At 37.4% G+C, this 13,353-nt stretch overlaps 1 protein-coding gene across 1 annotated transcript; it reads left to right on the top strand.

The window, feature by feature from the left end:
- Positions 1-8,552: 8,552 nt before the first annotated feature.
- LOC143862351 (putative BOI-related E3 ubiquitin-protein ligase 3) lies at positions 8,553-11,015 on the top strand. Its single transcript, XM_077373378.1, has 3 exons — positions 8,553-8,956; positions 9,169-9,431; positions 10,349-11,015. Exons 1-3 carry the CDS (start codon positions 8,800-8,802, stop codon positions 10,856-10,858), a joined length of 930 nt encoding a protein of 309 aa, XP_077229493.1. The 5' UTR covers positions 8,553-8,799; the 3' UTR covers positions 10,859-11,015.
- Positions 11,016-13,353: the final 2,338 nt, after the last annotated feature.

Below are 13,353 nucleotides of genomic sequence, written 5' to 3'. Positions count from 1 at the left end.
ACTAACTTGAATGACCTCTGTTTTTTTTTTTTTTTTTTGCTTGCATGCAGCCCTTCTCTAACCCGAATGACCCTAGACCTTTTTCTTATTATGTGCATGACTCAGGAGTTAATGACACTCCCATGCACATCTTTGAGACAATCATGACATACTTTAGAGATTTTTCAGAAGGTGGAGTGGACTTTAGAAAAAGAAGAGGATTTCATGGCACTTTCATAATTTTTGGAAGTAAGAGTGATCTAGATTTTCTTGGGGAGAGGAGACTTTCAACTCGGATAGGATCTTGATCTAAGTGTGATGGAAGTACTAATGGCCATAGATTGCATCGCTTCGCCCATTGGACACTCGATGGGGCCTACCATGCATGCACGCTGGACTGTCTCCAATATGATTAGCATCAATTTGAAGGCCTCTGTACCGTTGGATCTTCAATTTGAGCATTTAATGACAATTTCTTTTCTTTTTTTGAGAAAAGTGGATGATTCCATTAAACATTCTTAATTTTGGGAAGGAACTGGGGCAACAGATTTTGAACTTGGGTAGGCCCCTATATGAATGTGCTAGAAGAGATACACCCCCCCCCCCCCCCCCCCCCCCCCCCCCCCAAAAAAAATCCCCAATTACACGCATAAACGTGAAATTACCATATAATTATAATCTGACATGATATACGACCATCATATTGCCGAGAAATTATATGACGAGTGGTGTAGAAACTCATCCTCATTGTCCCATCCTGATATTCGATCCAACACGAGCTTGTTGGATCAATATCAAAGGTGGCACTTCCATCGTACCAACTTTTACGCGTTTGTATGCCCACTCATATAATTTCTTCATATTACTAAACCATATAATTTTGCATCATATAAAACCACCGTATTACTAAATGGGATTTGCAGAAAGCTATTTTGCCGCTGACCTTTTGCAAGCGAGAACAACCACATAGGCAAACTTTTTAGCAGATTTTGTCTCTGTTCTCTACGGCAAAGGTGAGCAAATCTAGCATACAAGCAAATTTGACAATCTAGCATAAAATTTGACAATTGAGAAAGTTAGTCATTATATATGGAGGTAAATTCGTGAACACTAAAAAATTACGTCTAATTTCCATATGCCCAATTTTAAGGTGCACAGAGAACATGTGTAAAAGAGTGTAAGATAAAATTTTACTCCAAAAAGTCCTACCCCAGTAAATCTTTGGTAACTTATACTGTGTCCATTTTAGGTCGAAAGAAATGGAGCTTTAGAGAAATACCAATGAACATTTAAAACAAAATGACCTAATATTTTGTATTCAATCGGAAAAAGTCTTGATTTAGAATTGTCTACACAATGCAATTTTAGCCTATGCCCCACTGGCATTAATGTGACCCGGCCTCATCTTGTCCCGTTCCAGTCACTATGCATGTGCCACATGAATAATAGAGATTTGAGAGAAGTGGTTAAGTCTCTTGGGCCACCTAGCTCCTCTCACTTCAAGTAATGGGGAAAAGGCGTGCATAAATAAAACAAGGTAAATGTTATCAGCACTACTGTATTTTGATGAGGACACTCCTCACTTTATCAAAAGTACGGTATGGCCTGCACCATAAGATGGTCCAAACCGTCCATTAGATGAGCCTCGGCCTAAATAGGCTGTGCCCCCAAAAATTATTTCTATAGGTTGACCCTAACCCTCCGATCTATAGAGGGTTAGGATCAACCCTCTAACATTCAGATCGGAGTGTTAGGTTCAACCTGTGGAAATGATTTTTGGGGCACAACCTATTTAGGCTGTGGCTCATCTAATGGACCTATGGTACGGGCCAAACTGTACTTTTAATAAAGTGAGGAGTGCCCTCATCAAAATACAATAGTGTTGACTGCTGATTAAAAATATTAAAATTATGCCTATCTCATAAAAATGATCAAAGTACTCTGTAAAAATGATAAAATACCCATGTCTTGTGAAAAATAACAAAAGCACCCTAATCTTATACTCTCAACTAAGCCTTTGTCCCAAACTAGTTGGGTTCAGTTAATGAATCCTTTAGAAAATTTTCATGAAGAAGGTGAAAATGATAAAATAATCATGTCTCGTGAAAAATGTGATAGGATTCTATTTGCAATTTGATCCAGACTGTCTGATATAGTTTTTTTTTTTTTAATGACATAGGGTATTCCGACCCCAATTTTTAGGACGGGACTATTCCCTATGGATGCACGCAATCACTTGTAAACCACGCTCATCGGGTAAGACCGGGGATTCGAACTCTCGTCACTAGGGAGTACACCCATGACTTTAAGCCAAAGAGCTACACCCGTACGGGTTTCTGTCCGATATAGTTGTCATATAAATTTCAGTTATAGTAGAAAATTTGTGGTAAAAGAAACAGTAAAGAAATAGATCCAATTTTATGTGCATTTTTTTGGCACACAAAGAAACATGTAAAAATAATTTTAAAATAAAAATTTACTCTAAAAAAAATTTACTTTCTAGTTCAAAAGAGCCTTGGAGAAATACCAATGAATATTTAAAACAAAAAAGCCTAGTATTTTATATTCGACCGGAAAAGGTCTTATGATTTAGAAATATCAACATACAATATGCAATTTGGCCTATGGCCCACTGACATTGTGGCCTACATCTTGTCATGTTCCCTTCACGATGCAAGTGCCACGTGTACAATAGAGATTGGAGAGAAATTGTAGAAGCTTCTTGGGGCGCCTGGCTGTCCCGATAATTGTGACGACCTCTCTCTCTTCAAATAACGGAGAAAAGCTCAAATAATGCATAAAAAGATAAGCATCGATGTGAACATAGAATAAACAATTGTTGTTTTGTTTAGTCCCACATTGAATTAGTGCCAATTTTTTGCTAGGTATATAAATAGCCAAATAGGATAGTCCGAATTACAGAATGTGATGAGAAATATATTCTGTGCCGCATGTGTGGTGTTAGATGCGCTGATACCATATGCGACAAACAAATATATTTTATTTTCTTTTTTCCGGATGGGATCTTTAAATTAGAGCGTGCCCTTATCAAAATATGTGAGTATTTCAAAACAAGCTAGAAGAGGCACAACCTACGGCAATTTATCATAATTGACCAAAACAACTTCTAAACCAAATAAAGTAAAAAGGGAAAAAAATACAAAAGAAAGAAAGAAAGTACTAGCAGATAGACCATCCTCCTCTAGATGGACACTCGATGGGGCCTACCATGAGGGAAACACCAAAGAAGGCTATTTTATTTTCTTAACTCCCATAGGCAGCTAGTTTTCAACTTTACGCCCTGACACACTCAAAGTACATGTGTCAGACCAAATTAAGATCATTTTGCCCGCACTTGTTTTGCAAGTGATACACATCACAATCAGTCTTTTTCTTGCTAATTGCGTCTCTTTTTCTACCTGCATGAAATATATCTCTACCTGCATTAAATATACCTCTACATCTATTTTTCTACCTGCGTCTCTATTTAAAATTAGGAATAATCTTTGCCGTAGAGGCGGAAGTCGATGGCTACAAGGTAATGTGCGACTGAAATGCATATGGGTGCTATCGGAAAATACATGGGTTCGAGTGCATTAAAGAAATCCAATTAATATTTTGTGATCTCAAGGCCCACGCCTTCGAAGTTGGGAAAGGAAAGTTTTAATCTACACCGTTGAACGATAGGGGTTCGTTTCGAATTAATTGTGGTTCGATATAATTTCGAATGGTTCATTTATCAATGCCGCCATAGCCACTAGCTTCTCCCTCCATCTTCATGAGAAACCTCTTTTTTCTCTGCCTCTCCCTTATTGTTCTTTCGTCTTCTGCATCTTCAGCCACCGCCCGGTTTACAATCCTCATACAACTGTTAACTTCGACATTAACGTCGACGTTAACTTCGACATTAACTCGACATTAACAGTTGTATGAGGGCGACATAACAGATCACGAGGTCTTTACTCCGACAAGTGATACCTGTGGGACTATTTATCGTAGGTCAAGGTAGATAGAGACTGTAGAGGGACTGCTATTGGACTGACGACCAATACAGAGAACAGTCATCGGACCGGTGAAATTTTGAGCAGTGACTTCAAAAAAAAAGCTGATCATAGTACCGTAATTTTATATAAGCTTCCAGGAGGCCAGGTCAAGCAAGATCTGGACACTCCCATAGCCGCTGACAGAAAGTCAACGGTTCGGGCTTCCGCGTTACCCTGTGCAGACTATGGCCGCTTTCCATAGTCATTGGATCGTACAACTGTTAATGTTGAGTTAATGTCGAAGTTAACGTCGACGTTAATGTCGAAGTTGACAATTGTATGAGGATTGTAAACCGGGCGGTGGCTGAAGATGCAGAAGATGAAGGAAAAACAAGGGAGAAGATGCAGAAGACGAAAGAACAACAAGGGAGAGCCAGAGAAAAAAGAGGTTTCTCAGGAAGATGGAGGGAGAAGCTAGTAGCGGCGGTGTTGAGAAATGAACCTTTCGAAACTATATCGAACCACAGTTATTTCGAAACGAACCCTATCTTTCAACGGCGTAGATTAAAACTTTCATTTCCCAACTTCGAAGGTGTGGGCCTCGAGATCACAAAATATTAATTAGATTTCTTTAATGCACTCGCACCTATGTATTTTTCGATCGCACCCAGCTGCATTCCAGTCTCACCTTGCCTTGTAGCCGTCGACCTCGCCTCTACGGCAAAGATTATTCCTGATTTTAAGTAGGTTTTTTCAAATCACATGAAATTATTTCTATTTTGCGGATTTCAAGGTATATTTAATGCAGGTAGAAAAAGAGACGCAATTAGTAGGAAAAAGGTTGATTGTGATGTGTACCACTTGCAGAACAAGGAAGGGCAAAGTGGTCTTATTTTGGTCTGACACATGTACTTTGAGCGTGTCAAGCGTAGTGTTGAAAACTCGCCGCCTATGGGAGTTCGGAAAATAAACTGGCCTTCTTTGGTATTTTCCTCGCCTACCATGCATGCACATTGAACGGTCTCCAATATGATTAGCATCAATTTGAAGGCATCTCTACCGTTGGATCTTCAATTTCAGCATTCAATGACAATGTTTTTTGTTTTTTTTTTGGGGAGAAAGTGGATGATTCTATTAAACATTCTTAATTTTGCGATGGAACTGGGAATCCAGCTTTTGAACTTGGGTAGGCAACTAAATGAATGTGGTAGAAGCGCTCACGTAGATTGCGATTGGATGATCGATACTTGATAGGGCTCATCTTGAACGATAAATGAATTGACATTTTGCTTATAATCTCATACTCTTTCTAAGTGCTTTGGCTGTTTTAATAGTGTGTGTGCCCTTCCTCAATGGGACCACCCCATGATCCATGATGGACCCCACTATTTTTGGGACAAGATGTGGAGAGTCTGGATACAAGCACAGACCCACTGCCATGTGTACAGTGATAACTTATATGTCCTACTCTCACCGGATGGTTCTAGACCTTCGATCAAGCATATTGAAGCAGACACCCCGCTCTCTCTCTCCAAATTACACGCATAAACGTGCAATCACCGTATAATTTCACATGATATGTTACGTACCTACATGGCCCTCTGGGTTGAGTAAATTAATTAGGTTTGTGTGGAGCTTGCTATGCGTAGGAGTCTTTTGCTGTTATCTAATAAAGTGAAACGCGTCTTGATGTTAGTTATGATAAGAGTTATCTTGCTTGAATCCTCAAAGCTGATTTAGAGATAGGTATTAGTGGAGCATTTATAGGAAGATGAAACGTGGATGTTTTCTTGTATTTAATGTTGCTTATGAATAAAATATGTACGTAGAAATTTATTCCAAAAATTATGTTTTGTACACAAAGGAGGATTGTATTAACTTATCAACTTCTCCAAAAGCTTAAGCTATTGGAGAAAGACGTTATTTATCTTTTATACTTTAACACTCCCCCGCAAGTGTAGCCCACTTTGCAAACACGTGGCACATGTACGGTCCCACTTTGGGCCGACCATCGCATGTAGATTTTTGCTATCCGGGAGGTTTGAACTCGAGACCTTTGGCTCTGATACCATGTTAACTTACCAACTTCTCCAAAAGCTTAAGATGTTGGAGAAAGGCGTTATTTATCTTTTATACTTTAACAGATTGATCCTCCCCTCGAAATGGATCAAGAGGTTGATCTTCCCTCTAAGAAGATCAAATCCGTTGCGAACGGATCTAGGTTCGTAACATGGTATACAACCATCATATTGCTGAGAAATTCTATGATGAGTGGGCGTACAAACTCGTACTCATCATCCTATCCTTGGTATTTGATCCAACAGCAGCTCACTTTTTGAGAAGCGATGGCTTGGATCAAATATCAAGGGTGCTACTTCCATCGTACCACCTTTATGTGTTTGTACGCCCATTCATCAAATAATCTCTCCATGTTACGAAACCATATAATTTCACATGATATACAACCATCATATTACTAAATGGGATTGCTAGGCAATTTGGCAGAAAGCTATTTCGCAGCTGACCTTTTGCTGGAGAGAACAGCCACTTAGGCAAACTTTTTAGCAGATTTTGTCTCTGTTCTATCCGGCAAAGGTGAGCTGTGAAATGGCACGAAATTGCCTAGCAAATCCCTTAACTAAATTAAGTATTATTGATTAGTTTAAAAAAGTTAGGAACTAACCAACATCAATGGGGAATCTAAGACAGGCATAATCCACCTTATTATAGATATAATTTATTTATTGATTAGGGATTCCATCACAGTATCACACTGTCAGCATCATGAATGTAGTGGTCTTTGTTATGTGCATTTCTTATCATGTATGTAGGGTGGGTTATGATGTAGTTTTTATTTAGTTATAGCTGTAATTTTTATTTAGTTATGGTTTATGGGTTTTAGGGTAGTGGGTGTTGGTTGTTGTTTATGCATCTTTTAAGTTGGAAAATTTTTAAGTTGGAAAATGGGTAGTTCATGTGTAAACTACCTTTGTGTTTGTATTTAATTAGTTGTATTTCAATGAAATGGAAAAGAAGAGAATTTTACACCAAAGGAAACTTTGAAGGAGAGCCATGGTTCCTCTCGAATCGAGCCGTTAGGAGGTCCGGTTGCCTCGAATCAACCTCTTTCCCCCGCATTTCTATTTTCTTTTCGTTTATTTGTGTTATGGCCAATTAGGCACGTAACAGTCTTGCCCTAGAATTCCTCAATAATGGGGTTCAAATGGCATTTTAAATTAAAACAAAAGCATGAAATCACACTGCTCTGACAGCTAGAGATCACAAGCTTAGCTTAACATCTCTTAATGGGATCCAACATTGTAGAAGTCCTCACCCACATTCGAAAATTATAGAATCACATTATCATGGACTTGTACTAAAAAGGGATCCAAAGGTTCTCATGGGTTAAAAGGCTACAAGAACCTAAAAATATGTGAAAATGGTATATATCTATAGATGAGTGGGCCTCCCACTTATGATAGAATATGAGAATGGCTAGAAAAAGTGGCATGGCTTTATGTGAAAAAATGAAAATACAATAAAATAACAAAGCTTCGGTGAAAAACAAGCACATGAGAGTCCCTATGCCTGTCTGGGCTAGGAAGGAATAAATTATCCGGGTCAAAGGTGCCTCAACAAGATATATGTAATTTTTATATCATACCAAAAGTATTTATTTTTCGTAAATGTTATATGTCACTGTTAATTAAATTAAAATCAAATCAAATCAAATAGAAGTATTTATTGGTAAAAAAGGGATATCTTCTTTCCAATTTTATTTAATGCCCCTGGAATTTTATGTCACTTTCATGTTTTACCTAGTTGAATGGTTCTTCAGAATGTTGGGAATTAAAAGCAAAAGCTACAAGGAACAAGGTCAGTATTTCTTTCATATTATTCCTAGACAGAGAGGCCATTCAAGAGAGAGAGATGGGCTTCTTTCTCTTAGGGATATTGATGAAAGGAGATCCCAAGTTGGTGCCCATCTACTAAAGCAATAAAAAGGCATAGTTGAGTGTGCCCTTTACTTTCTATAGAAAAGAAGAGAAAAGAAGAGAAAAGAAATGAAAAGGGAATTGATGAAGAAGGCTTGTAGGTGTGGGTGGCATCTAAATGTAAACCAGCCGCTTTGATATGTTCCTTAGCTTTTTGAGTCTAGCTCCTCCACACATGTCAAGGAAAGGGAGGATCTTGTAGGAGTAAAAAATCAAACTTTTATGACAATCACTCTCACACCCATTAAAACCCACTTTTATCTTTAAATTAACCTATCATCTTCTCCCCTTAAAATAACCTGTCAAATTCTCCATCTTCTCTTTAATTATTATTTGTTTCGTCTCTCTATCATTTACTTACTTACACAATAAATCACTATGTTCCTCGTCTAGCTATTAAGCATTTGTTTCATAAATCTATAAATAAAACAAATGAGTGCATTTCGTTCAACATCTAATGATAGAAATATTCCAAATTCCTTTTGGTAGTTTTAACTTTGCTTTAAAGAAATGTAATGATATTTTTTATCAATTAAGGTATGAGTTTTTAAATTTTATTTTCTTGCTTTTCAAAAACAAAACAAAAAATCCTTAGTGTATTATACAGATGTGATATATAAACCTTTGAATGTGCCCATTTGCATTTGCAAGGAGAAGCCTTTTTTGCGTGTTCAACGCCATTGAGGACGGCCCCACGAAAAACATGGTGCACGCACCATGAGTGCATGACCTCGCAACCCTTCTAAAACCCACCAAAATTCAACTACCAAACTACCATTTCTTCCCTTCTCCCTTACCTTCTTCACATTCCTTCTCCTCCTTCGTCTGTCCTTAAATTTTCCATGTTCTTACACCCGGAACAACCTTCTATGACCACTCCATCAATGGCGCAAATTGCTAGCGATTTTCCATTGAATCCAATCTTAAATTTTCCCCTCTGGGAGTCCCCACAAGTTGATCGGAATTCATGTGCGAACTTCCCTCCCTTTTATGATCCAGGTATCTCTCTCCCCATGCTTTATTTATCTGTGTATAATTTTGGAACTCATAACAGACCACTGGGCCAACCCACATTTAGTAGTCAGACCAAGGCTAAGCCACAACAAAAGTAATATAATTAGGAAATATTATATATTAATTGAGGTCTATTTGATTCATTTGCTTTATTTTTTTAATTTTTATTGTATTATTTTCTTTGTGTTTCTGTAAAGGTTTATGGACCATGTATAGCCAAGCAGCAGTCGGGGGAAATATACAAGAATTTCCAAAATCGAGAAAGCGGGTGAGAGAAGAAGACTTGGGTTTAAGTGCTTGGATTAACACGAAGATGAATGCGGGTGAACAATTATTCGTGGATGAACTTAACAAAAATCAGCCATGCTGTTCTTTGTGTTCTTCTTTCTGTGGTGATAATGATTTTCTCATCAGGATGAGGAAGGAACTGGAAGAGCTGGACCTATTCGTCCTAATGCAGGTAAGATTTCCTCCTCCTTTTTTTTTCCTTTTTTTTTGAGATTTTATATGGTGTAAGCCCATATAGTCCAGTATTTTTCAAAATGTACTGTATGGCCCACACCATAGGATGATCCAAACCGCTCATTTGATGGGTGACAACGTAAGTAAGTTGTGTCCCAAAAAATCATTTCCATAGGATGATCCCAAACCTCCGATCTATATAGTTCCTCTATGATCGGAGGGCTAAGAACATCCTATAGAAATGATATTTGGGGCACAACGAAATTACGTTGTGGGCCATCAAATGGACGGTTTGGATCATCCTGTGGTGTGGGCTGTACAGTACTTTTTTTTACAATTTTCACAAAGATGAAATTTTTCGGTAAAAATTCAATGTGGCCAAACATTCACCAATTTATCCTCAATTTACTTGGCCAATCGAATATCGACCGTAAATATTCTCCTCAATTTTAACCATCGATTTATGAAATGGAACTGTGATTTTGAACGAAGGCATAATGTTACATGAGTCACAGTAGCACTGTTTTGTCACAAAACAGTCTAGGGACATAATAGTCAATATAAAAATATATTCCAACTCATATTTTCCCACGTCCTCTCTTCAATAATCACACTCCATCCCGTGTCCTTTTGTAAGGTATCACGCAAGTTGCCTTTAGCAGGTTAACATGATAAAGTGGTCCTTTCTTTTCCTTTGGTACCATCTATTAGAATGTATCATAACAGATCTAGAAAGATTTAACCATTGGATCATTAGGGTGTTAGATTAGGCAACTTAGTAGTCAGTAGCACCCTCAAAGCTAATGTCAAAAGAGGGGTGGAAGTATTATTTCCCCACCTAAATACTGTAAATTTTACACTAACTAATATCCTCAGAGCTAATCAAATGATATTAATACCTTTTTTTCCATGCAGATGGAGAAAATAAGGTTAGAAGTGGAACAAAAAGGAAAAAATTACTGGAACAATGTATTCCGTGTAGTGGATGAAGGAATGGAGAGGATCATAAAGTGCAAAGACGAAGAGATTGTGAAAATAAGCCAAAGAAACACGGCATTGGAAGAGAAGGTAAAGATCCTTTTAATGGAAGGGAAAACTTGGAAAACTCTAGCACATAGCAACGATGCGACTATAATCTCGCTTCGTTGCTATCTTGAATTCGCTAAAGCAAAAGAAGGTGAAGGAGAGAGCAAAGTAGAAGATTCCATGTCATGTTGCTATGATCGGAAATTGAATAATAGCATTGTCAACAGCAAAAACAGCAACAATAGGCCTAATTGCCGAGGTTGTAGGAGGAATGAAGTATCAATTCTTATACTCCCGTGTAGACATTTGTGCCTTTGTAGCGAGTGTGAGCACAAGTTTCAGTCATGTCCTATGTGCATGTCTCCAAAGACTGCATGTATTAAAGTTCTTATGTCATGAAATTTTCATCAAAATAGAAGGAATATAATTATAATTCTTTCAAAGTTTGTAAACGTACTAGTAGATATGCACGTATATATGTTGCATGCACAAATAAACAAAGTTGATCGTGTTAGAAAAGAGATTTTTTATAAGATATAAGGTGATATTTAAAGTCCTTTTGTTTTGGTATCGTACACCCCATCTCTTTGTTTTAAGCACTTACAATGAGTAGAAAGAGTTGTAATTAGGAGGGATGCTTCACTAGGTCGCAACCTCATTGTAATAATATAATGTGCCCACCCATAAATAATTCAAACCCGAGCTACCACCTCTGTTGTTGTTTTTTTTTTTTTTTTTTTTTAGGAAAAATGATTTAAAAAATGGGACTTTTAACTGAAATTATGAAAAAAGGGGTATGTTGGCTAAATTATGAGAAAGGGGTGAAATGCATCTCAAGGCATGTTTTAAGACAAGAATGCCCTTTAGTTGCTTTTCCCTCCATCTTTTTGAGAAACGGATCCCAATGCATTTCACAAACCCTATTTACCTTTTTTGACCTTGTTCTTCCCCACGCCAAGTGTTGAAAGTCATTTGCCTTCGGTAAAACTCCATTGTACAGCCCCCTTCTAGAATGAATTTAGCCCATATTTTTTCATAATGGACTATACAGCCCATACCATAGGATGATCCAAACCACCCAATTGATGGGCCACAACATAAATAGGTTGTGCCCCAAAAATCATCTCTTATAACCATCAGATCTAAAGAGGGACTCAGATTATGGAAACTTCTATAGATTGGACGGTTGGGAACATCTATGAAAATAATTTTTAGGGCACAACCTATTTATGTTGTGGCCCTTCAATTAGGCGGTTTGGAACATCCTATGATGTGGGCTGTACAGTCCATTTTTGAAAAATACAAGTGAATTTATCATTGCCCTTCTACAAATTGTGTTCGATTACATAAATACGCTTAGCTTTTGACTTGGCGGTAGGGAAGATCTATTGTTTCTTCATGAGAAAGAGTTTTTATATGGTGTAAACCCGTATACTCCAGCATTTTTCAAAAAGTATTGTACGGGTCTGTGGAATCTTCACAGGGTCACACCATAGGATGATCCAAACTGTCCATTAGATGGGCCACAATGCAAATAGGTTGTGCCCAAAAAATCATTTCAATAGGGTGACCCTAGCCTTCCAATCCATAGGGGAATTCAGATTATGGAAACCTCTGTAGCTTGAAGTGCAAGGATTAGCCTATGGAAAACATACTCAAAACTTCAAACAATATTTCATGTTCTGTATTTTTGTTTGGATAAAAATTGTCCATCCTCTTGAGTTTCTTTCCACTTTCTCTTGATCCCTAACTCTAAACGCTAACTATGTACAATATAAGTCGGACTTAGGACACTTTAATGGATGGTCCCACTCGACTCAAAATAGATTGTGACCCGGACTCAGAAACTAAGATCTGAAAAGCACTCCAAAAAGGGTAATGGATCTAATGAAATGCTATTAGAATGTATGAACCACTATTTATACCTCGGAAGCATTATTTATACCTCGGAACCACTACATAGTGGTAAATAGTGGTTCTCACTGTATAATTAGTGGTTCTGAGTGTTTAAACCCCTATAAATATAATCATTCTCACTTTTTATAGTGGTTTTGACTGTATAATTTTTTTATTCTCACAATTTATACTCTTGGAACAAGTATTAGGCCTTCTAAACTATGAGCCACCATAAGATCTGAGTGTTTAGACAACTATTTAAACCACTGTTCATAAATTCATGACAACTTTGACACCCAATGAAATACTATTATAATGTGTGAACCAATCTTTATACCTTAGAACCACTATTTATACCCCAGAATCACTACATAGTGGTAAATGGTGGTCCATAAGTATAATTAGTGGTTCGGAGTGTTTAAACCCCTATTTATACACTCATTCTCACTTTTTATAGTGGTTTTGACTGCATAACTTTTTATTTTCACTATTTATACTCTCTGAACCACTATATAGCATTTCAGAAATCTACATAGTGGTTGGGGCGGTATAAATAGATTATCTAAGTGTTTAAATAGTGGTTTTGATCTTCTACATAGGATAGTCAGTGTATTTCCATATTCATGACCACTATTCATATCATTGGAACCACTACTTAGTGGTTGCGATGACTAAATACCGGTTCCCACATATTAACAGTGGTTCCGAGAACTAAATATTCGTTCTACACATTTAAATAGTAGTTCTGATTGTATATAGACAAGAGTTTCAACCGGATTTTACTCTAAACAGAAACATAGAGGGCAAGAGAGAGAGAGAGAGATAGAGAGATGATGACAATACGCCATAGCATTGTAAAGAGGATGATGATAATAACAAATCCCTAACAAAACTATAACAAATCCCTAACAGATAAATAACAAATAAAAAGGATGATGACAATACACCCATAGCATTGTAAAGAACATGTTAAACTTAAGCAAATGTATGACAATTGA

The sequence above is a fragment of the Tasmannia lanceolata genome, unplaced genomic scaffold (assembly GCF_043159265.1).
Source record: "Tasmannia lanceolata isolate RefF3 unplaced genomic scaffold, GAP_Taslan_0.1 ptg000037l, whole genome shotgun sequence".
NCBI lineage: Eukaryota > Viridiplantae > Streptophyta > Magnoliopsida > Canellales > Winteraceae > Tasmannia > Tasmannia lanceolata.
The sequence above is the reverse complement of the archived record's forward strand: the minus strand, read 5'-3'. Positions and strand labels throughout refer to the sequence as shown.

Bases quoted from the DNA above. Each gene is read 5' to 3' on its own strand.
- LOC143862351 (XM_077373378.1), top strand. From the start codon at position 8,800: ATGTTCTTACACCCGGAACAACCTTCTATGACCACTCCATCAATGGCG. The intron at 8,957-9,168 runs GTATCTCTCTCC...GTTTCTGTAAAG, and splicing joins CCCTCCCTTTTATGATCCAG to GTTTATGGACCATGTATAGC. The intron at 9,432-10,348 runs GTAAGATTTCCT...TTTTCCATGCAG, and splicing joins ACCTATTCGTCCTAATGCAG to ATGGAGAAAATAAGGTTAGA.